This window comes from Erpetoichthys calabaricus, chromosome 6 (genome assembly GCF_900747795.2).
Source record: "Erpetoichthys calabaricus chromosome 6, fErpCal1.3, whole genome shotgun sequence".
NCBI classification, from domain to species: domain Eukaryota; kingdom Metazoa; phylum Chordata; class Cladistia; order Polypteriformes; family Polypteridae; genus Erpetoichthys; species Erpetoichthys calabaricus.
Window position 1 is genome coordinate 106,016,267 of NC_041399.2, and position 26,408 is coordinate 106,042,674.

The following is a 26,408-nucleotide window of genomic DNA, read 5'->3' on the forward strand; positions in this document are numbered from 1 at the left end:
GACTAGGAAAGGTCACTGTATTAACTGAATTCATTGCTATGTTCCTGAAAACCTAGGACTTTCTTTCTCTAATGACACTGAACACGATCCTACTGAACTTTGTATGAACATATAAATACAATACTGCCAAAACGCATACACCTCATCCTCAACTGTGCTTAGATAGTCTGTGTCAATCCAATGATGCTCATTTTCTAGAGGCCAAAAATGCTGTCAGCATCTGCTTGCACGACACCCAACTGAATGGATTCATGAATCCTGCTGCTCCTCTAAATATGGAAAATATGGATAAGCAAGAATCTTGCTCGTTAGATCGGGCAAAGCTTTTCTAACCTTCCATTGTCTGGAACTAGTGCTGTTTAACCCCCTGAAGTTGGACAGTGGCTTTAGCTCACAGAAGTGCAACTTGACTAGTTGCCTTACCTCATCCATCACAAGGTATGATGAACTGTGCATTAGCTTACTTTATCAGTGGTCAGTGAAGGCCTATTGTTGATAAAGTGCTCATTCACGAATACCCAAAGAGGACTGCTATTATTCATATATTATTTTGGTGTAAGTGGTGCCCACTGTCATGAAAAATTGAAGGCCACTTAATCTTTAGCCACTTCAATTCTGCTTCTAAACTACATTCACGCTCCACATCCACCTTCCCAAAAATTTGTCAATAAATGTTTATTAAACGATTCTGTATTTGTAAATTCATACCCTGTTAGTCTGCATTCTAAATTGTAAGTTCCATATTTAAGAAGACAAAAAGACACATACTGTGTCTTGTTAACACAGTTTGAGGCAGTGCACAATATTTTAATGAGTCATTATTAGAGTCATGCTGGGATAATAATTGTTTGTCTATCCACTTAGTAAACCCAGTTAATCCAAATTACACTTACTGGAATGCTGAATCTGCATCGCAAAAATCAAAAAATTCAATTTGGAGTACTTGTTTCTATCACTGGTATCATTTAAAAAAGAAATGATTCAATTTTAATTAAAAATGATGATGTCACTATACACAACGCGTTACACTTACCTACTGCCTTTCCAGTTTGTACCACACTGCGACTTGTCGTAATTACAGCATTACCAAGTTTCTTTCCTCGCTCACTGTTTTGTACAGAGCTAGAATGACAAGAACAAATAAATTACAAAAGGAAACAAATAACACTTTAGTATTACAGCAAACATTTACTGAGAACTGCACTCGTTGACCATCATTATAGATTTGATTAGTTTGGATTAGATTAGATAAACTTTATTAATCCTTTGGGGAATTCAGATTTGTACAACAGCAGAAACATGAAAAACAAGCATACAGTCAATCAATCAATCAATAAAATAAATAAATGAATATTATGAAGATATTTCAAAATGAATTACATTGTACAATGAAGTACACTCGGAGCAAGCACTGAATTTCCTGATGGCAGTGGGCAGAAAAGACCCCCATGAGGTACCTCTTAGCTAACCATGGTAGAATGAACCTGTGGCATTAAATGTTCCATGAGAGCGTCTCCTGGAGGGGAAGGATGGGATTTGGCATTCAATTTTGCCACTATCCTCTTTTCCACAGCAGCTTCCAGTGTGACTGGGGTTTGCCCTGTGATGGAGAAGCCTTTCCTGATAAAAGTTTGTTCAGACAATGTGCTTCTTTTAAGCTCAAGTTGCTTCCCCAGCATACTGCAGGTTACAGCACAACACTGGCTACTATGTCTACCAGAACAATTTCAGTAGCTTTCTGTATACATCAAATATAATACAAAAATAATTCTAATGCTGTTAAAATTAACCAGATACAAGTTACTCAATGATTCAAAAGCTAAAACAGATGTTGTAGGGTTTGCACTTTTAGTCACACATAACACATTTTTGTAATGTTAACATCGAATACACAGGTTTGTTTTTTTAATGAGACAGTAATGGTTTCTCCCACACAAAGAAAGGGTTTATTCATGTACACAAACCATCCTTTTATCATGCAAACAGCATCTGCTCTATTGTCATTGTTAACAACAAATTGCACTGGTTTTATTGTGTAATAACATCTTCACAAAAGAGATATATTTTCAAGAATCTTGTATCAATGTAATCAATGGCAAAAATAATGAAATGTAAAATTACTTGAAGATAGGATTTTCTCTAAGACCTCATAACACTTTCTTAAGTACATTTGTTGTATGTATTCCCAAAGAACAGTGCAGTATACTGCAATATATTGCATGGTGACTAAATAAAATGATGTGCTGAATATATTATTTACTTAGTACATTAACCTGATTCAAATCAATTTCACACAAAAAGAAGCATGAAAAAAGGTAAACAAATAAAACAAGGGAAAAAGAAGAAAAAATATATCTAACACACCAGAACGTAAGCAGTCAAAATTAATAAAATGGCTGGGAAGTGTGGTTAGGGATCAAGGAATACTTATTTAAGATGCCATTGATAAACAGCTGTTTTTTTACTGAAAAATGTATGAGCTGTTTCTTGTTATGTGAATTTCATAATTTTCTAATTTGTACAACACACATCTCTTAGCCATTTCAATAAGGATTCCTCAATTGAGCAAAAAAATAAGGCAAGCTATTGGTGTAGTAAAAGTAGTTATTGCTAATAACAGCAGTAAAATACAGACACCAATAAATAATAAACACAGTAAAAACCTTTATAAAAGCTGCAAATCTATCAAATGTTCACAAGATGTATCTTGTATCTTCTTGATTAACAAGTGAAATAGATTTTTCTGTTAGGTTTACAAGCCTATTGTTTACTAAGGAGCCATTCCAATTCTTTATCTTTTCTTCCTAAATGAAAATGTGTGCTGCTGTACTTAACATAAGCTCGCTACAGTGTCCAGTTTAATGAAACGACAAAATAAAAAGGTCTGAATTCATTCAAGTGGCTTTTCTTGCTGTATGTCTAATTGCACAGGACGACTCCTCCAATTCCTTTTTCTGTTTATTACTCCAGCTCTTTAATGTAAAGGCTACATCTCTTTCGCTGGTAAAGTCTGCCTTACTGCTCTCTGTTCACAGCAAAATAAAGATGTGCACTAGCTCAAATACCGCAATACTAAGTGTTAAGGAGCACAACAACTAAATTACAATAACGCTTAGAGACACAGATGCTGAAAAAAAATCATTTTTTGCGATCAGCCAACTTACCAAATCACCAATCCAGTCTTTTAAAAGAGTGAAAATAGATCAGCAGTTGATTGATCTGACCATCACGAGTTACATACCAAGATCAGCCTGTGCTTCATCTGATAACAAAGGTGTGAATAAGAGTTGAATTGACATCTTTTCAGAGGTCCCTTCAGATCAGAAGGAGCCAAACTGACACCAAAGTTTGAGCAAAGAGCTATAATTCAACAAGTGACAACTTTGATGGACAAAATAATGAATTTATGAATAGGCCCTTGTTCTGTAACTGGAAAGGACTTTAATCCAATCAACAGAGGTTATACCTTCCTTTGAAAACCATCCATCCATCCATTTTCCAACCCGCTGAATCCAAACACAGGGTCACGGGGGTCTGCTGGAGCCAATCCCAGCCAACACAGGGCACAAGGCAGGAACCAATCCCGGACAGGGTGCCAACCCACCGCAGGGCACAAACACACCCACACACCAAGCACACACTAGAGCCAATTTCTTTCACTCTTTTGCATACTCTGGAACCAAAAACACTGATACGCTAATCCCCGTTTTGAAGTAGAATGCTGAGCTCTGCTATGTCAAGCACTGTGCCAGTGACTGAGACCAGTCTGAGAATACTGAAAGGTATCCATTACTTCAAGAAGGGAAATTCAGCATCTGAACTCTTGTGCCAGATAGAGCAATAGTTTTCCCTAGGAAGTTGCAAAGCACACAGGAGAAAGCTTAACAGCGAGCTGAGTAAAGCACAATACACCATGAACAAAGGACCATGTCGCAAAGAGAAAGAGTGCACTACAACACAAGAAGAATTCTCCACTTCAACCCAGAGCAACAACAGCAAAAGTTCCACACAATATCAGACACCATCCTTAAAGACTTGATATCGTAAAACCATTTTATCTGTGCAAAGGTAAATTAGAACTCCAAATAATAAGTAAATAGCCAGCCTCTTCTCTTCTACATGTTTGTCTGTCTCATCTGTCTTGCATCATGTCTTCTGTGCCGCAGTTATAATGCTTTTCTAGTCCTAGTCTTTCTCAATACATTGAATTATTCTGTTTCTTGAAACAAGTGTGCTTCAGTTACCCTGATATAGGTCTAATGGCTAGTCTGCTTCTTATGGAGAAAGGTAATGAAAATAATGTAGGACTCTTACCAAATTATTCAATTACAGTAAACCCTTGAATATCCGTCACTCGATTAACCATCAGTCTCTGTTAACCATCAGGACCAAAAAATAATAAAAAATAATGCCAGCGCCTACCTATTACTGTACTACACTGTGAACTCTGTACTTTGGAACAACATTCCCTTATGCTAGCACATAGTGTTATTCCCTAATACCATGTGTCGGGTTGCATTTTGAAATCACAGTGTCATTTATGTACCTTCAGTTTTAATAGCATTTTGTAGCTTTTCTCTTTTATTATGATTAATCTAGTGTACATTATTATGGCTAATAAACGTAACCATGGGGTGTTGGAATTGTCACAAAAAACTGAAATTGTTAAACGTTTACAAAACGGAGAAGGAAGAACAACAGTGAACGGTATAAAGCATGATGCCGACAAAATTGAAAAACGTGTTGAAAGTGGAAACCACTGACGGTTATTCTGTATTAATATATTAATATTCTTTTTAAAGTGTGTTATATTATGTTTTGTTAGTCTATTGTGATGTGTAGGCAGTTTTTGATGCGCTGTTGGGGCACAGAAAGTGTGTAATGAATGGTATAAGTAATGGGACTGGGTGAAGGGCTTCTGTTCTGTAAGGGGCGGACATGCCTCATAGGAGATGAGTGACAGGAGAAGTTAGGAGAAAAGGGAAGGTGCGGCGGAAGGAAGTTTTGAGTAGAGAGTCAGGAGACAATAAGCAGGAGTGTTTGCGGTATAGAAATAGAACGCAAGTGGCAGGAGATAAACTGATTGGTACGGAAAGCTTTCTTTTATTGTTTTGGAGGTGTGCTCGATAACTCAGGTAATGGAGTATAAGACAGGGCACCACTTGTTACAGAACAAAGACTTCAAGTAAAACGTACAAAACATGAGTACCTCTGAGTTGTGTTTCCTTATTACGCTGGTTAATTCTGTTAATAATATATTTTGTTTTGTTTTGTAAATAAATATGACTATTCGCTAATCTACAGTACAGTAATCCCTCCTCCATCGCGGGGGTTGCATTCCAGAGCCACCCGCGAAATAAGAAAATCCGCGAAGTAGAAACCATATGTTTATATGGTTATTTTTATATTGTCATGCTTGGGTCACAGATTTGCGCAGAAACACAGGAGGTTGTAGAGAGACAGGAACGTTATTCAAACACTGCACACAAACATTTGTCTCTTTTTCAAAAGTTTAAACTGTGCTCCATGACAAGACTGAGATGACAGTTCCGTCTCACAATTAAAAGAATGCAAACATATCTTCCTCTTCAAAGGAGTGCGCAACAGGAGCAGTGACTGTCAGAGAGATAGAGAAAAGCAAACAACTCAATAGGGCTGTTTGGCTTTTAAGTATGCGAAGCACCACGGCACAAAGCTGTTGAAGGCGGCAGCTCACACCCCCTCCGTCAGGAGCAGAGAAAGAGAGAGAGAGAGAGATAGAGAGAGACAGAGAAAAACAAACAATCGAAAATCAATACGTGCCCTTCGTGCTTTTAAGTATGCGAAGCACCGTGCAGCATGTCGCTTCACGAAGCAGCTGCACAGAAGGTAGCAACGTGAAGATAATCTTTCAGCATTTTTAGACGAGCGTCCGTATCGTCTAGGTGTGCGAACAGCCCCCCTGCTCAATCCCCCTACGTCAGGATCAGAGAAAGTCAGCGCGAGAGAGAGAGAAAAGTAAGTTGGGTAGCTTCTCAGCCATCTGCCAATAGCGTCCCTTGTATGAAATCAACTGGGCAAACCAACTGAGGAAGCATGTACAAGAAATTAAAAGACCCATTGTCTGCAGAAATCCGCGAACCAGCAAAAAATCCGCGATATATATTTAAATATGCTTACATATAAAATCCGCGATAGAGTGAAGCCGCGAAAGGCGAAGCGCGATACAGCGAGGGATTACTGTATATCACTTTTAAAGTAATTGTTCTGTCTTTCCTCTTATCCGTCACAGCCTCAGTCTTGACCCCGATGGATAGTCAAAGTTTTACTGTAATTACAGGCATTGCTGAAGGCAAAAACTGATAATTAATCAAGTGAAAATTCACTCCCTCTTTCCTATATTTTTTTGACATCCCTTCACTTTCCTATAGTCCAACAGGATGCATGTGCATTCTTTGTAGTATACTCAAGGAGTAATGTTGCAGAGCCTTTAACTTAAATAAGCTTATCTAACATCACAACATGATCAGCATTAGTGATTCCAAATGAAGAAACTGATTGTACAGTATACTTGGTAATGAAGTATGAACATCTTGGGTATTTTACTGTTATTCCCTACGTGTCATTTTATAGAGTGGTATTAATAAAATGTTTACTAGCATTTCAAAATGAATGGGTTCAATTACAAAAGGAATTTTAACAGCTGCTTAGGAGCATTTTACACTGCAACTGAAAATGCTTTACCATGCTCTCAAGCTCTAAGAGTCAGGTTCTCATTTCTTTGTTCATAAAACTCCAAGATAAACAGTTAAATATACTGCATATAAAATTACTAAAAAATAAGCTCATTAATTTTGATTGATACAGAATAGGTAGACCCCATCTTTAAGACTACTTCAGAACTGAAATTGTTTCCTTTCTTTCAGCAGAAATAAGAAATGTACCAAGAGGTGGTGGTCCACTATCCAGTTACGTTAAATTACTGCATTTTCACAACTTACCTTTCATAAAAAATAATGCAAACAATTACAGGTAATTTTGCGCCTCTTGAACTGTGACAGTTTCAACATGCAGAAGGAATCGTGGCTGCTGCTGGCAACTGTTAAAATCTAAACATGACTGTTATTATACTCTAGTACAATTGTGTTTACTAGGGTATGCGGGTTGTTGTCAGCTTGAGCACTGGATAGAATTGTTTATGTCACCACATACAACTGTTGTTGTGAGTCTTGAAGCTACAATCCAGGCTTAGCAAATCTACCATATCACATCACATGATCTTAGCGATAAAGTAAAATACACGTAGTGAATAACTGGTACACTTACTGTGAAAGCCGTAGTTTTACATCAGCAACACTGTACTGCCCTTGGAATGGATGACTGAAAGACAAATAAAACATTTCTTTAATTTTTGTTATAGTGAAAGAACTGGATTTTCAACTTTTGTTTCCAATTTTAAAAGAAAAAGTACACCCTGCTACAAAGCTGACCTTTAGGTAAAAAATAAAACAATGTTAGTTAATAATAACAGTCATGAAAATACCCTGAATCAATGAAGTAGGCTCTAATTGTAAATATGCCAGCATAAATGGAAGGATAGTCACATGAAAAAACTAACTTACCATGAACATGTTACAATTAAACTGGCATTTAGAACCCAAAATCATTTTTGTAAAACTTGAGATTTAATACATTCTTTGACTAACTTGCATTTTTCCCCAAAGTCTACATTTGCAAAGAATTTGATCATGCCTGGGCAGTGGCAGGGATGATCAAGGAGGTACAGAGTGATTTGAAAGTTGTCGCAGGAGAAATGCTACTAAGATTAAAAACGCTGAAATCAAACAAATCACCAGGACCAGATAAAATCAATCCTAGAGTGCTTAAGGAAAGTAGTGAGTACATACTGTATATAAGCCATAGTATATTTTTTGAAAATCACTAAATACTGGGAAAAAATCCAATAAACAGGGTGATTGGGCTAACCCAGATACAGGTCAATGAGCTTAACATGCATCACAAGTGCTGTCTTTTCCTTTTCAGGTTATACATTTTTTTAAGAGAGAGGCATGCAGGTTATATAAGGATGAAAGTTAACTAAATATTTGTAAACACAATTCTTATTCTCTCTGCAATTAAATATTTCCAGATGATGTATACAAGACTCCATTTTATGCTGTAAAGGGTCACAATCTGTTACCGCTAATTCTGAGTAGCGCAAGGAAAAAACTGTTCACTTACAGAGGTATTCGTATGTGGGGTTGTAGGACAGACTGACATTATCCATGTTTTGCTTTGGCTAGAACACAGGTACTGGCTTAAAAGACAGAGCCAGACACTTTTAATGCCAGCTAGAAAGTCTCAGTTTACCTGACAGGGTCCCTCTGCAGATTGCAGCTTCTGTGGCTTATCTGATAAAAAAAAGATGAAAAATCCAGGGACATCTCTCAAATGCATGAGCTGGACAACCAAAGGACCACAAATCAAGGATGTGTAACATTGATGAGAGAGAATTTTGCACCAGTAGTCGACTAAGAAGATGGGCTTATGTGCGCCCAGGATACCAATAGCAAGAAATCTATTCCTTTCTTTAAAAATCCTTGTAAGACCATAACTCATTGTTTCCCTCTATCAGCTCCCTGCTCAATCTGGTTGCAACTTCTGCCATATAGCAAAGACTCCAGTGCTTAGTGTGTGGCCACACTGAAGTTGGAGCAATCCCTTCTGCTCCAAAAGGGTAAATGGTGCTGGACTGGAAAAATACCGTATGTAACAGGAGTTGGACCAGGAGTGCCATTAGACAAAACCTTGCTAAGATAACAAGTGCCTGAGCAGAGGAAGACTGTATACATAAAAGCCACATGTTCACATTACTAATGACAGGGGTTGACTGATCACCAGTAGACCCAGCAGGCGTAGCTTTGCTAGCAACCGAGGAAACTTGTTTTTAAGACCTTGACAGTAAACTGCAGCATTGCCCGGAACCATAAGGTACAGCCAAAGGCGAAGAAGGAGATGAGCTCCTGAACAAAGAAACAAAGTGAAATGAAGTGAAATTTGTATGGAGAAAGTCAACCAGGAAAGGAACAACGCATCGCTTACCTCTAACCAAAAGTACAAATACTTTGATTCTGAGAACTATTGACTGTAATTTAATTGATAGGACAAAGATGGCTGATGTATTATGGTATTGGTGTCACTGTATCCAAAAGGTAATATAACCTTGTGAAGGATAAGTTCTAGTTATTATGACTAGATAACTCTGTGTGTGTGGGGGGAATGGTAAGCCAGCAGAGGCTAGCTGTGAGCAAATGAATGCCACAGCTCAAATATAAGAAACTCAATAACTAGTTAAAGGACTTTTTCATTTTGAACAGATGAATTGAAAAATCAGAATTCCTAATTAAGTTGCCTTTTTCAAAAAGACAAAAAAGATCTATCTAAACTAAGGGATAGAATTCATAAGTTATATGCCTTTTTCTTAAACCATTAAGAAGGTTAAAAAGATGATAAGACTATATAGCACAATGTGTTGAGTACAAGTCAAAGAAGGTTGTGCTTAAGCTATATAACATACTGGTAAGGCCTCATCTGGAATACTGTATGTAATTTTAGTCTCCAGGGGACAAAAATACATAATAGTGCTAAGAAAATACCAGAAAAGAGCAAATAGGCTGATTACAGAACTGCAATGTAATCGACGAACAATTTAGGGAAATGAAACTTTTCATCCTAAGCAAACTGATACTAATAGGTGACAATATCAAAGTTTTTAAAATGATGAAAGTAATTAGTACAGTGTATATATGCCATTACTTTGTAATAAATTCTTAAATAACAAGAGAGGGACTCAGATGGAAACTTGTTACAGGCAAATTTTGCACAAAAGGTAGAATGTTTTTCTTCACATAAAGAATCATAAACACACAGGATCAATTACCAAGTAGTGTTGTAGACAGTAAACTTTTAGGGTCCTTCAACACTAAACTCAATGTTATTTTGGAGAAATTAGGTAGATTGGATTGGGGAGGTTTTTTGGGCTGAGTGGCCTGTTCACATCAAAACTCTTCTAATGTTGTAATGTTAATATTAAGCCTAAACCTAAAGAGTTCAGATTTTATGATGAATTAGTTATTAAATGAGCATAACATTCTATGAGTCTAATATGCTCTGATGTGACACAATTGTACCTAAGGAAGGTATCAGGAACATTTTGAAAAATTGGACAAATACCCTGTATAAAGCAAAGGCATTGCGTGCCGCAAAAGACTACAGAGTCTGAATTAAGCCCTCAGGCAACTAAATCTGGGTATTTATTCCCCATTTATTTTTATTTCTTAACGACAATTCATTTCTTTATATAATGACTTCGAGGAGCTTAATTGAATATTTGATATGTTAATATATTTTATGTTTCATTTATTGTATTTTGTTCAGCTTTTGCGTGTAGGCTACCATAATACAACAATTAATAGATTACACATGCATGTTTCTATCTAACGTATATGCATTTGTTTATATATTAATCAGCAACACCCTGCCTTGAGATTAAAAGTTTAGTCATTTGCTATTATAAAGTAATGTGGGAAAAGAAAACAAAAATTTATATATAAGAGGATATTAAGTTCTGCAGGTATTAAATATTATGCTTTTGATACTAAGATATCTCCACAGTGGCTACACGTGGACTTTGGTGACAGCAGTAACACTATTATTGACTAACACTGCATGAACAGCACAGGTAAGTTTTTATATGGCAATGCAGAAATGAAAGATTTGAATTGCACAGCTTGATGGCCTCAAGTTAGTGAGGCAAGTACAAAGAAAAATCACCCAAATCCAATACAAATAACCAATGGTGAACTATTAAAATAAGAGTGACCTAAAGAAGAAACAATGCAGAGTTAACATGAGTCCAAGCAATTTTCTCCCCAGATTAAATAAAACTCTTACCCTGGATTAATATCTGAAAAGGCGGGGTGCTTGTTGCTGTGCCAGACACGGTAGTTGTGTGTAATTTTCCATGCAGTAACAAATGCACTTCCAAAGTCTGCCAACATTTTTTCATTGTCTGAAAAAGAAAAAGGCTTTTTTACAGTAAACATTTATTGCACATTTTAGATGTAAAATTCATTATTCACTTATAAGCAACAAGTTATGTGGACATTTTCACATTTTACTTACAAAAATAATTCTGAAGTTATTTATAATTTACTCAAAAAAAGCAGTACTATCATTTAAAAACCTAAACAAAATGTGTCCTTCTAAACTAACGATTTTTCAGTCTACAGAGGTCATCAATATCCTCAATCTAAGGTTACATAGTTATTTTAGTAGACATTCACTAATACTATGAAAAGGAATGTTTTTAAATGTAATGATTATTTTAATATACGGCATGAAAATTAACCACAAATTTAGTACATTGTGTGGCTTAAATTAACATAGTAGTAAAGCATTTAAACACATCCATGTCAAAATAAGTAAAAGAAAAAAAAAATTTTCATAATGAGACTTAAAAACAGTACTGATTTTCAGCCTGTACATTTGGTTGCATTTGGACTGCTGATCAGAGCATAATGTGTCTGATTACTGACAAACAGACTGGCAGGTAGATAAAACGTTATTTGTCCTAACAGGGGAATTTATAATGGAGATTAGTAAAGCTGCTTTTGTAATATATATATAGCTCCCTTTTGGCTCTATTTTGACAGAAACAGGCCTGTAATGTCATCCTTGGCCCAAAGAATACGGGATATTCAGATGCAATTACGTAATTCCCCAGACAGCTACACCTTCATGTGTTTGGAATTTTCTAGAAAATTGATTAAATCGAAATTTTGAGTTGGCTACCCAGATTAAGGGAAGGGATTACTGGCTGCCATATAAGGAACTCATATGAACTGGCTATACAAAAATAATGGACAGAGATATACTGTAAGCAATCACCAATCCCATATACTGTACGTGAAGATTATAAATTGACAATGGACTTCAGATTTTAACCATTATGTTTGTAAGCAATGTCCTTTGGATCATATGTGACTAGATATGTGTGTGTTGATAATGACAGTATTTAAATTTGTATGTAAAGGGTTGTTTTTTTCTCCTTTTTTTGTAACAGCAATGCAATTCTGTGCTCTTAATGACTTATTCTTTTAAGAACATAAAGATGTACTGAAAGAATAAAAAATAAAAATAAGGGTAAAAAATGCAAATATGTGATTGAGTGGCTCATGAACATATACAGTATATAATAATGTGTTAATTATATAAAAGCAGCTGAGGTATTATCATATAGCTTGGGAAACATTTTAAACCAACTACTCACCTTGCAAAGCTAAAGGCTGGATTCTCATACTTTTAACCTTACAACATCTGTTAAGATAAACTATGATATTTATGAATTCATTTCCCACTAACGTACAATGCTATGGGATATCCAATAAGAGATGCAAAATGCCTTCACAGCTCTAAGTTACATGCATTTAGATTAGGGAATTCATTGTCAAAGCTTTCCTGGTGATAGGTGATAGGAAAGCATAAACCATCAGGTCAGGACTGGAGACATAAAATTAGCGTTGCTTGAGTGCATGTGAATATTCAGTTCTGTTTGATTGTCTCCCTTCATCTAGTTTTCTAAATCCGATTGACCATGTAATGAAGAAAGCAAGTTTGCAAGTGATTTTCAGATCTTTCCAATAATATACAGGTAGTCGTTGACTTATGACCTATGCACCATATGATCATTCGACTTATGACCACTACTGCATCTCACAAGAAAACAACAGTTATCACTACTCCAATTCTGTATGCTGTGACTCATTAATCTCGATCTCAGCTTATTACCTGCAGTGGTTTAGACTATGTTCAGTTACATTTGTCTTACAATTAAACAAAAAAAGGCAATTGATTTCAACGCAAAAATGAAGGTGACCAAACAGTATTAGGGAGGAAAGAAAGCAAGTGCGATTGCATGTGACTTTAAGTTATCCCATCGTAACCGGTGTTCACCGCATGCACTGTGCTGCTGTGCGAGGGCTTTGAATCCAGTTAACTTCTGAAGATTCTGTGTTATAATTCACAATGTGCCACTTTGTGAGAACAGCCACAAAGTTGTAATGAAACCACACTGAAGTCCTTTATTTGTTAATGTTTATAATTAACAAGCTGAAATGTTAAAACAGAAAACATATGAGTGCTCAAACTCTGCTGGTACAATTCCTCCTCTTACAGTTAACTCAGTGAACATTGGGAGAGGTTCACACTGATAACGCAACATAACACAGACAAAGAAAGGGTTCGTGAAGCTGATAAAGGTTCAGCTCCCATGAAAGTAACAGTAACAATGAAACAAATAATAAAATAAGAAAAAAAAAAAAAAGAAAATCTACACAACATGCTATGAATGATGATATAAATAGAATATAAGACAAACAATATGACTTAAGGGACTTATTATACACTACTACACATACGGTCAGTTTTGAATACATATACTGATCCATCCTACGTTCAGACCTACTGAAGACTGGCTGTCAGAACTGAATGAGGTCATAAGTCGACGACTACCTGTACAGAGAATAAAACTCTTCAAAAGTTGCTATGAATCCTGTTAATGGTGCTTCAAAAATAAGGATTGACAGGCTAAAACCTGGTGGTAATGTGGTCAGCCCAGCAGTAGCACAGTTCTATGAAGAGAGAGAGAGAGAGAGAGAACTTGTCCAGAGATAAACTGAAATCCTTGCTAAGATTGTGTAGGACACAGTAGGCACTGTCCATGTTAATTGGCTTTAGTGGCACACCAGGGGCCTCATGTATAAACGGTGCGTACGCCCAGAAATGTTGCATACAAACGTTTCCACGCTCAAATCGCGATGTATAAAACCTAAACTTGGCGTAAAGCCACGCACATTTCCACGGTACCTCATGCCCTGGCGTACGCAATTTCTCCGCTCGGTTTTGCAGACTGGCGGCACCCAGCGTCAAAGCAGTGCTACTGTTCCTGTGAGGTCACCCTTTCTTTCTTAGCTCCACATTCCTGACACGGCTTTATAAATACACTGAAACTAACTGCATATTGTTTATTAGTGTAATGCATCTGATTGAAATTAACCTGCAGCAATATAATGGTCCAAGGAATAGCCATAGTATTCCAAATACCATAACTGCTTTAGCGTTGTAACTCTCACTGCATCTTCTTTCAGCTGCTCCCGTTAAGTGTTGCCACAGCAGATCATCTTTTTCCAAATTACTCTCACTGCACCACTCGGAGTATTTATATCACTGTATCTGAGTGGGGAATCACAGCAGCAGCTGATCGGAAAGAGAATTATCGGTATACAGCATGGAGCAGACGCTGACTCAGCCACGGCTTCCCAGTACGGACTTCGCGGTTTAGAAAAAGTTTCATCCCAAGAACTCTAAACGTACTCAATCAGTCCATCAAGTGCTCCTTGTAGAACTGTTTGTACTTATAAGTACAATTACCTCACTGTAAACTTGCACTACAGTTATAATATTGCACAACCTGCGCCACTTTATAAAGTGCGTATTTACATATGATGATGGTATTCATTTTTAAGATGAAATGCAGCAAAATATGTTGATTATATTATACAGATAAAACTTTAACTTCATTTAAATAATCTGTATTGTTAATAATTAAACATGTGAGGACACGGTGCCGCAGCGCTAGCTAGTTCATGGATTGTTCCTGCATTGCGTTGTATTCTTGCGCTGACACGACACTGGAAAGATAGACAGAATAATTAAACATGTACTACGAAGATATTTCAATGTTCCTTAAAAGTTTTGAAGAATCGGCGTTCTAAGCTTACAAATGGCTTCACGTCTATTACAGAGCTGATTGTGTGGCGATTGGGTATTTGGAGAAAGAAAAGTAAGGACAGGAATTGGAGGTTAGTACATTTGAAAGAGACAGTACTGCTGTGATAAATGATGTCATTGAAGGTCGCGCATGGCGCAGCAAGCCTCTTGCATGAGATATGAACAAACACTACGCCACCGTGTTCCCATGTTTAAAAACATGCTTTCATTCCTATCATCATGATAAAGATATCACGTATACAGTGGGTACGGAAAGTATTCAGACCCCCTTCAATTTTTCACTCTTTGTTATATTGCAGCCATTTGCTAAAATCATTTAAATTAATTTTTTTCCTCATTAATGTACACACAGCACCCCATATTGACAGACAAAAAAAAGAATTTTTGAAATTGTTGCAGATTTATTAAAAAAGAAAAACTGAAATATCACATGGTCCTAAGTATTCAGACCCTTTGCTGTGACACTCATATATTTAACTCAGGTGCTTTCCATTTCTTCTGATCATCCTTGAGATCACCTTCATTTGAGTCCAGCTGTGTTTGATTATACTGATTGGACTTGATTAGGAAAGCCACACACCTGTCTATATAAGACCTTACAGCTCACAATGCATGTCAGAGCAAATGAGAATCATGAGGTCAAAGGAACTGCCTGAAGAGCTCAGAGACAGAATTGTGGCAAGGCACAGATCTGGCCAAGGTTACAAAAAAATTTCTGCTGCACTTAAGGTTCCCAAGAGCACAGTGGCCTCCATAATCCTTAAATGGAAGACGTTTGGGATGACCAGAACCCTTCCTAGAGCTGGCCGTCCGGCCAAGCTGAGCTACCGGGGGAGAAGAGCCTTGGTGAGAGAGGTAAAGAAGAACCCAAAGATCACTTTGGCTGAGCTCCAGAGATGCAGTCAGGAGATGGGAGAAAGTTGTAGAAAGTCAACCATCACTGCAGCCCTCCACCAGTCAGGGCTTTATGGCAGAGTGAGCTGTCGGAAGCCTCTGCTCAGTGCAAGACACATGACAGCCCGCATGGAGTTTGCTAAAAGACACCTGAAGGACTCTGAGATGGTGAGAAATAAGATTCTCTGGTCTGATCAGACCAAGATAGAACTTTTTGGCCTTAATTCTAAGCGGTATGTGTGGAGACAACCAGAAACTGCTCATCACTTGTCCAATACAGTCCCCACAGTGAAGCATGGCTGTGGCAGCATCATGCTGTGGGGGTGTTTTTCAGCTGCAGGGACTGGACGACTGGTTGCAATCGAGGGAAAGATGAATGCGGCCAAGTACAGGAATATCCTGGACAAAAACCTTCTCCAGAGTGCTAAGGACCTCAGACTGGGCCGAAGGTTTACCTTCCAACAAGACAATGACCCTAAGCACACAGCTAAAATAACGAAGGAGTGGCTTCACAACAACTCTGTGACTGTTCTTGAATGGCCCAGCCAGAGCCCTGACTTAAACCCAATTGAGCATCTCCGGAGAGACCTAAAAATGGCTGTCCACCAACGTTTACCATCCAACCTGACAGAACTGGAGAGGATCTGCAAGGAGGAATGGCAGAGGATCCCCAAATCCAGGTGTGAAAAACTTGTTGCATCTTTCCCAAGAAGACTCATGGCTGTATTAGCTCAAAAGGGTGCTTCTACTAAATATTGAGCAAAGGGTCTGAATACTTAGGACCATGTGATATTTCAGTTTTTCTTTTTTAATAAATCTGCAACAATTTCAACAATTATTTTTTTGTCTGTCAATATGGGGTGCTGTGTGTACATTAATGAGGAAAAAAATTAATTTAAATGATTTTAGCAAATGGCTGCAATATAACAGAGTGAAAAATTGAAGGGGGTCTGAATACTTTCCGTACCCACTGTACATCTCAGTATTTTAATTATTCAGAGAGCTGTAATATCACGAATGTAATGAATTATGTGTCCTTTCGGAAAAAGAGAAAGCCCGTTTAAGAAGCAGGTAGTGATTCACACACAGAGCACAAAGAAGATCAAATACAGAACAAAGCATTTAACGTCCTACTTTAGTTACTATGGGATTTGAGAAACTAGTAAATTAAACGATTTTAAGATGAAGTTTATGATGTTGTACTTTAATGGCAAAATAAACTACATGATTAAAGTGGAAATTTCGAGATTAAAGTTGACATTCCGTGCTTTTTTCCCACTGTGTGCCTATTTTTTTTGTCTGTACCCTAATAAGCTTTCATATGACACTCAGACGGTGGGCTACGACTCGCCTTTTCACGGCGACTTTGATATGTGATTTCTTTTTTATTTCGGGCACTGTGCGACTTTGTGAACTTGAGCTTTCGAGTTTCTCCGACACTATGTCACTCGATCAACTTTCTTTTGTTGATTATACCACTGTTTAAACCAACAAATAGTAAGTTTTTCCTTTGCCTCCGCTTGGTATTCGCTGAAATTCTTATATTTTCCCCCGTGCTTTTCCCATTGTCTTTTCTCAGAAGGCTATTTATATCGATTTGCATATTCAAAGAGGCGTAATTCTGGGAGGAGTTGGGGCGGGACAGAAGGTGCGTGCACGTGCTTTACTTTTCACGCTGATCGGGATTTATGTAGTGGAAGAACGTGAAAGTTTGCGTACGTACACATGATTCCTGCATCTGGATTTTTCTGTGCGTACGCACATTCCCGCTTTTGTGCTTACGCCATGTTATAGTGTGAGTTCTAGGCACCGCGTTATACATGAGGCCCCAGGCCTGTTAAGGCAGCTGATTTAGTGGACATCAGCAGTGCCTTCCCCACTTATACATTCAAACTAAGTAACTGAACTCCAGCTTGTACCAGGATCTGCCTGTACCTCATCTGATAACAAAGGTGTAAATCAGAGTTGACATCTTTAAAGGAGACCCTCTACAGACTTTTAGGCCAGAAGATGTGAAATCGACTCAAGAACAAATACCTATAATTCAAGAAATGACAACTGGGATGGACTGAACAACTCACCTATGAGACGACCCTGATTTTATGAGTGGAAGTGACTTTAATCCAATTACAAGAGTTCTGAATTCCTTCTTAAAAAAATAGCTGCACCCACACATTCACACAGAAGACACTCTGACACTCTCACTGATCTTTGAGGAGAATTCTGTGGGCACTATGAGAAAACTCTCGGAAGGGGCACTCTGCTCTTACACTCTAAAATGTCTCACTGAAACTAAAAGATGATGAGACACTCTCTCTATCTCTTTCTGTTTGGGGAGCTGAAACTGATATTATTTTCTCTTTCTGAAAAATCTAAAAAGTAGTCATTACTTCTAGTGGGGAATTTTGGCACAGGCCTATTGTACCAGAAAGAGTAGTACTCTTCTGTTTGAAGCTGCAGATGACACAGCAAAGGGCCTAACATCAGAAATTAAGCTGAGATAACAGCATCACAGAACACCACTAAAAAGGATCAGGCAGCAAAGAGAAAAAATGCAGTCCAATGCAAGAAGAATCCTCCACTTAACTGAAGAGCAACAACTCCACACAACATTGGGCATCATCGTTAATGACTTGGTATCATAAAACTGTTTATCTTTACTAAGATAAATTAGAATTCTAAATGGCATGTAAACAGCCAGCCTCTCTACGTTATATGTTTGCCTATATATATATATATATATATATATATATATATATATATATATATATATATATATATATATATACAGTATGTACAGATGTCATATTTCTATAATCCTTGTGTTTATCAATAAAACATATTATTCTGTTTCTTAAAATTAGTGTGCTTCAGATACCTTGATAAATGTCTAAAGGCTGGACATCACTTCCGACTATAGAGAAAGGTAAAGTAAATAAAGCAGGAGCCTTACTAAATTATTGAATTAATTACCAGCAAAACAGATAATTGATTAATTGAGTTAGTTACTTCCTTCCTTCTCCCCGGCATTATTATGACTGTCCCTGGGTGGGCAAGTTAAAATTATTTTTTCTTGCCTAAAACTGGTTCCTGTATTCCTACTCCTGTGTCCAAATCTCGTGATATAGTTTCCAGTTTTTAGAACTTGAATATGTGGATTTGACAACAGAGGGATGGGAAGGTTTAGGAAATGTATTGATATGGATGATATGTAGAAGAAACATAAACATCACTATAGTTTGACACTATATTCTTTCTTTATGTTCTCTTCTTCTACCAGGTTTGCTACAATTTTCAATCTTTTCAGGTCCTTTATCGTCACTGCTTGTTGCCACTGCTGTTAAACCCCTACCTACCTATTTTCAGAAGCAGCCAGAGATAAAAACGATCATGTGGGAAGACCTTGAACAGAAAATATGTTTTATTTTTCTGATGACAATGTGCTTTATAGTCAAACTCATATTAATCATTGCCATTAGCCCTGACATTGCTCATAAAAATTTATAAGATCTCTGGATGTGAATTAATTTCAGTAAAAGGATGCTTTTTTCAATGAAGTTTGTCACATACCAGGTCAAATTACACCACTTCTTGCTGACTGACTCAGAATAGTTAAATTGCCTGGGAATTATAATTAAAAGAAAGTGAAAAGATCTCAATAAACCAGGGGTGGGAACCTTACAGTTAGTGGGCCACATCCAGCCATATAAATAGGGACAGTAAGTACACATATAGTGTGTTTATATTTTTTAGCTGCTTCCTTTTGCATTGTGTGTGAGGTTTTAAAGAATATGACTTTGCGGATGATGATTTATCAGTCATGGATTTCGTTGGCTGTAGCATCCAGTTGTGACTCCGGGACTGTGCCCAAATTAGTATAAGAGCGCCATTTACGAAAAATTAAAGAAAAAAGTTAGAAGAAGAAAGACTTTTCAGTAACCAATCAACCAAAACAGATTATTACTGTACTTCAACCCATGCATTTTGTCGGACAAGGAGTAAAATGCACATACTGGCAGCAGAATCTCGACTATGTCTTTGGGCAATTTCTGTGGTTTTCAAATGCTTCATTGCTGAGTCAGAAGTGAGGGACAGTTATGGTGTTCCAGGTCATTTCACTTTTACTATACTGCTCTTCATTTATCTTTTTCTCAATACTTCATACTTCACAATAACCTAATTCAGCTGCAATAAGCAAAACATGTTCCATTTTGCAATTGTAATGGACAGTGTTCAGACAGAACACTGTATTAAGTTTTTCTTATAGCAGCAAATTGTTCAAGGAAAATAACTAAGAAGCAAGTACATGGGTACTTCGTCCCTTCAGGCTACAACTTTAAATGGCATAAAACTGAGGGTTGTGGTCTTTGAAGGAGAGAGCAAGGACTCTATCCCAACCACTGTTAAGATGAAGGACTCCAGAGAAGGCACAAGTCCCAGAGGATTGAATGGAAAATCATTAATGTCTTTTAGGAAGAGCAGAGGTTGAATTAAATCTCCTGACATGTTATTGCTTCTTGTACAAAGGATTTAAATTGAGGGATTGTCCTAGTACATTACGTGACCCCCTTCCGTATATAAAAGAACAGTGTTTATAAAAGAGCAGATTCGCTGTGGGGCAATGCTCTTTATTATTTCTTTTTCTGTGTATGTAGAAACCCATAATTGGTGCACCTCAATGTCATAAGTCCCTTATTCCTTGCCAACAGGAGGTCTTCATATCATGCAATTACATGATAAGCTGCATCGCCAACTAAGATTAGTGGCTTTGGGGTATGGGTTGTGTTGGGATTTGTAAGGGGTAGCATGTGGATGGAGGGAAATGCAAGGCCATTTCTGAGATACCCTTATCCCAGCCAGGATGACATACTAAAGGAGCCTTGGCCTTGGTTGAGCACTATAGCAGCAATAATTCTTCAGACTGCTAGTGGGCAGTAATATTTTTCAACTACAAAGGTTAAGGTTCCCTCAGAGGTTCCTGTTAACAGTAGTGTTTGCAGGAATCCATATGGGAACAAAGATGACCCAGAAGTGCTTCTTGGTAAGATGGAGTAGAACCAGAAGTACTCCTAATAAAGGTCACCCAAATCCTCAGTCTAAAGAGTCGGGCGTCGGCAAGAGTTTATCTGGTGAATAGCAAAAGGAGGACAGTGTGTTGAGGAAAAGGAAGGTTGGGAGGTAGAAGGACTGGTTTTGGTAGGCAGCAAAATGAGCATTGGAAGGGCCAGTTGGTCACAGTTTTGCTATTTTCTTTACTGTTTGCATATTGTGTTCACGCCTTCATCCTACCTAGGATTTATTTAAATATAACCCCTTATCTGACCATTATCTAGATTATCTCAGTGTCTGGGTATAGAGTCTGTTCCAGAATACCCTATCTGGTCAAAATATACACATCTCTAATGTTGAAGTCTTTGTGTGTGTTGAATTTACTGTTTGTTATTTGTATTATACTACTGCCAGTAGACTCTGAGAGACATGCAAGCAAGAATCTCATTGTAATGTACACAACACAATAAACTTGACCTAAGTAAAAATATAAATACATTTCTAGTTACCAACATTGCAATATGCATATAAACTGCTAGTTGACATTGAAGCACTTGAAATGTTGAAACAAAGACATGCCTTAATGTCTACTACAGTATACTGTATTACAGCCCATACTGTACCATGCTTAAATGGTACTTATGTTTGCTTCTGGTTTGGATTAAATTCACATGATTTTATAAAAATTATGTGATAGAATTTAGGGTCTCTAACTAACTTTTATTGACACAAGGCTAAAGGCACCCTGTTGCTTTTTGGAACAATGTTAGTGGAAGTTGATGTGGTGCTGAAGGGAAATTTGACTGCAGTTTGCTGACTGGGAGCAGGAGGAATGATTTAACGGTGTGGTTACCTGTTAAGTTAATGTTAATACAGCTTACGGAGGGGCACCCTCTAGCATTTACATTAATAAAGAATTGTGTTTTAAGTTCTGATATGAAAGAAAATGGCTAAACACTTTATTCTACACAATACATTCATTTTGATATTACCAGTATCATGGTATATTAAAATTGCAACATTCGTTTTTTCTAAGCTACTCACACTCACCTACAGCACTGTTCATTTACAGCAGGACTAGAATAGAAAACCCTCGACAAAACAAAATTGGTGGAGATTAAGATGAGTCTATGGAAAGGGAATTAGAAACATTTCAAATTCATCACAACTGGCACCAGTAGATATCTTTATAACCTGACGTAGTTTATACAAAGTTAAAAGCTGCAAATATTTTAAAAGTATCAGGCTGAGTAACTTTCTAAAATTTGTGATTCAGGTGTTCAGAATCATTCCAGTGGACTAAATCTCAGGCAGGACTGCCAGTGTTGCGTATGCGTTTATCTGGACCAAGGTTATTATAGTTTTGCCTTTTTATATTAGTTTTTATGTCTATATTTTTTCTGACCTTACTTGGAAATTCAGTTTAGTTTTAGTTTTCCTTCATCGTGTATTTGTAGTTTTAGTTTAGTTTTTATTTCACAAAGACATTTAGTTTTAGTAATTATGGCATGGAGCGCCAACAGAGTTAGTTTTGTGTCAAAATCAGACAGAACTGTACACTTAACAGATTTGGATATGAGTTTAATGTTAGTGGAAGCTTACTAAACTACCTGGTTTACTATCTGGTTTTTGTTTTGTCTGATAAAAACAAGCATAATTAAAACTAGACACTGAATATGAACAATTTTACACAATTTTATAATTTTTAAAATATTTTCTCATGAAAATCACAGGGGCTTAGGAAGAACAGGGCTCTTAGGCTTGAATGAGTGTGCAGACCCCACCTAGCTGCACTGAGGGAAACAAAGAACAATAAGCATGTAGTGTGAAGGTTAGGGGCAGTGAGCCTTGAGTAGACCACCATAAAGGACAGTAAACCCATAATGAACAGAGCAAGAACAGGTAATAGGAGTACAGACAGGCATAAAACAACAGAGACAGCGTCTGAGATTAAGAACAACATATACATCACCTAAACCTGTTTATCCAGAGTAGGATTGCAGGAAATCTGGAGCCTACCACAGCAGGTTTGGATGTAAGGCAGGAAAAATCCCTGGTATGCAATATGTATGATAAGGCTGATGTTAAGAACAAAAAGAATAGGATATTTCAACTATCTATTTTGAGAGAGAGAGAAAAACATTGAAAAAAGGGACACAAATATTTTAAAATATAATTCTGCTAATGGGTTACTTTCACAATATCAGTTATTTTGAGTTGTGAATAAGAACAAAAAAAATTAATAAATATGGAATAAATACAAAAACCCATTCATATGTTAAGTTTTTCATCACTTATCAGATGTTTAAAAGCAAAAGTGATTGGTCAGTAACAATATGCTGATCTTGTATGATGACCTAGTCAGTCTCTTGATCAGCGCTGTTTTATTTTCAAAAACCGGGAGTGCGCTCCCCTCGACTTTCTTGTATACTCAGATATGGGGATGGATCTTTGAGGAGTAAACCACAAGACAATGATGATATTTTTATATTATGTACATTAAGGAACCATCAACAACAAATCAAATTAATAATATTTTGAACAATTATTATAAAAGTAAAGTTGAATAAATTGGACTCTGCAGCTGTATAAATAAAAAAAAATAAAATAAATCGAGTATGTGTTCAGGAAAAGTACCACTTCCAGGTGATGGATAATACCGGTCTATAATTGTGGTGTAACAACCACATGCCGAATTTCATCCATCTATCTAATTGTGTTTTTGAGTTACCGTGTTTACACACACACACACACACACACACACACACGTGTACACACATAATACTAAAAAACTGTATTGTTGGACACTGGTTAGTCTATAACGTCAAGATTCATCAAAATATCGAGGTCGAATTTTTTCATGATTACTATACTTTGTATATAAGAAAGTAAAAATGATTTCTCCTGTGCAAAGTGGCAGGTGAGTTACTGTCAACAAAAAGCAGACACCTGAGAAATAAACTGAAACGTTACTCACTCGTGATTTTTCTGTCCACATGGTAAACGTTTTGTTGAGCAGCACATTCTGATATCAGCTGTTTGAATGACATCTTGATATACAACAAGCGCAAAGAAAGGCGGCATGCAAATCGCTTTCTATTTCTCACGCTTTACACGCCCGCACTCAGCTTGCTCTCTCACGGCAAATGCTGTGTGAACACCCACCCTCTGTCACCAGCCACCGTTCACTGGATGAATGTGTGCGGGCGGCTCATGGTGGATAATTTTCTGTTTTACAGAAAACTTACAAGGGTTAAAGACTAACGGCACAAATATTCATTCAAAAACGAAAACTAAAAATATTTTAGTAAATTATTATTTTATTTTAGTTAGTCTTTCCAGCTATTTTAATAGTTTTTCATTTTGGTTTTGTTAATTATTTTATTTCAGTTTACGAAAAAAAAATTTTAATAATAGTTTCAGTTTTGATTTTAGTTTTCATTAACTATAAACCTTGGTCTGGACCACTCATCTTTTACTCTTTTTCAAGCAATAAAACATCTACTAAAAGAAAGTATTTAGCAACTTTCATTATCTGCTCGACAGCATGCACAGTAAGAAACGTACACATGAAGTAAAAAAGAAAAGCAAAGTGCAAGAATCTAAAGTTTCACATGTACATACTGAATTCATTCAAATAAACAAAATAACAGAATCTGAAAATAGCAGCCACATCCCCATAGTGCTAGATAACATGAAACATTTGCATTGTCACATACTGTGCTGTAATGGAGAAAAACGAATTGTCAATGCCTATTTTCTATTGTGTGTTTGTACAGTTATCATTTACAAATATATTGCACTCAGCATAGCAACCAACATGATTTAAAGTGGACTGATCATATTTGCCTTTCTCTGGAGAGAAACAGTGAAGCCACTGCTGCAAAACAATGTAATTTAATTATCTGGCTGTTGTCAGCCATTTACTGGTCTCTGGAGCACTGAAAGAACCACAGAACACAAGCCTCTAATATTTTTAGAAGTCTGTTTTTGACAGATTCCATCTGTTGCTTCTTGAAAACAGAAATCTCTTGTGTGGCATTTGATAAAATGCTGTATCTCTTTTTTTTCTTTTTTTAAAAGCCTTAGGGGCTTAAAAAAAAAGAGGGTAGAACTGAGATTCCAACAGGCAGGGATGAAGATGTCCAGAGATTGGGACACAGAATATAAAGTATATGCAAGCACACTATCACATACTAATGTGAAATCTGTTATTTTTATTAACCTTTTTGAATTCAAGTAAAAGCCATTATCATCCAGGAGTACTTGATTGTCAGGAAGGGTACTACTGCTGTACAGACTAGCATGTTGATGTCTGCACATCTTTGTTTAACTGGGTTTCACATTAGCTTTGTTACTATATATGCAACTACACAGAAATTAACACAGTAACATGTTTAGTAAAAGCACTGTTTTCATATAAAATGTATATACAGTATATCAAATTTAAATCATAGGTGCCTTCTATTGGGGACATTGAGTCAAGTGCACCCCAGAAAAAACCCATGCCAGAGTTATGCTAGACAAAAGTTGCAACAGTAATATTGAGTTGAAAGGTCAATGCCAGATGTCTTTGCATCTGTATGTCATTATAAAGGCAGAGTTGTACTTGACATGTTAGCCTATCATGTAGCTGCTGGTGCCTGCAAAATCATAATCTTATCCAGTAGCCTGATAAACCATAATCATAAATTTAATTTAGGTCCCTGAAATAACAGTGCTAGCCAAATATAACCACAAATTCAGATACAAACAAAATACAATGGCAGTCTTTAAACTCTGACCCATAGTTCATGTTTACTGCATCCATGCATAGAATAGGCAGGGTGCACAATACCATCAAAGCACAAAGTAAGACAGGCTTTCAAGAAGTCGACTACAAAGAACTTTTTAACAAGCCAAGGGCAAATATGACAGGTTCATCAATCAATTCATATACAGTAGTGAATAATGGAGGATGACTTTTGCCAAGTTTTAATGGAAGTTCACTTGGGAGCTGCTTATAAACCATTGCATTTAAAGGCTAAATCAACAGTCATGCTGGTGTGGGGATCATTTGATTTTTTTTTGCGGTCTCTGTAACTTCTATGCTACACTAACTGGAGAATTATTATAATTATTATTATTATTATTCAGTGTTTGTTTCACATGATGTCTTTGTGGTTTTAGCTGGTAAATCCAGGCCACAACAAGAAGCCAAAGTGATTTATCTTAACACCTTTCCAAGGATGTGTGCAATGCCCATAAGTGTGATCTTTTGCACTTCACTAGCTGATGGATGGCCTAGGAGCATCATCAAGTTTTCTTCATGATGTTTCTTTAATGTACCTAATGTTCCAACTAAAACTGACACAGTTCTAATTTTACAGTTCCACATCCTGCTAATCTCGATTTCCAAATCCTTGTATTTACTGATCTTCTCAGTTTCTTTTAACATGATGTTCAAGTCGTCTGGGACAGCTATATCGATCAACAGGCAGGTTCTCTCTATATCAGGATGATTCGCTAGGATTGTTCTATCTGTTGTTATTAGAACATCCCACATGATGGTGATATCGTTGATGCTCACAACCTTTTGTGGCTGGTGTTCAGAATACTTGTCTGGCACTTGTGCCCCTAGATTCTTACACATTCCA

At 37.0% G+C, this 26,408-nt stretch overlaps 1 protein-coding gene across 1 annotated transcript in view; it reads right to left on the reverse strand.

Annotated features, from left to right (window-relative positions):
• Nucleotides 1-26,408, reverse strand: part of avl9 (AVL9 homolog (S. cerevisiase)) — a 136,838-nt gene that overhangs the window by 21,982 nt on the left and 88,448 nt on the right. Inside the window, exons 13-15 of the mRNA XM_028803836.2 lie at nucleotides 10,933-11,050; nucleotides 7,306-7,359; nucleotides 1,034-1,122 (exon numbers count right to left, since the gene is read on the reverse strand). Coding sequence (XP_028659669.1) covers nucleotides 1,034-1,122; nucleotides 7,306-7,359; nucleotides 10,933-11,050 — 261 coding nt within the window. The remainder of the gene's footprint in view (nucleotides 1-1,033; nucleotides 1,123-7,305; nucleotides 7,360-10,932; nucleotides 11,051-26,408) is intronic.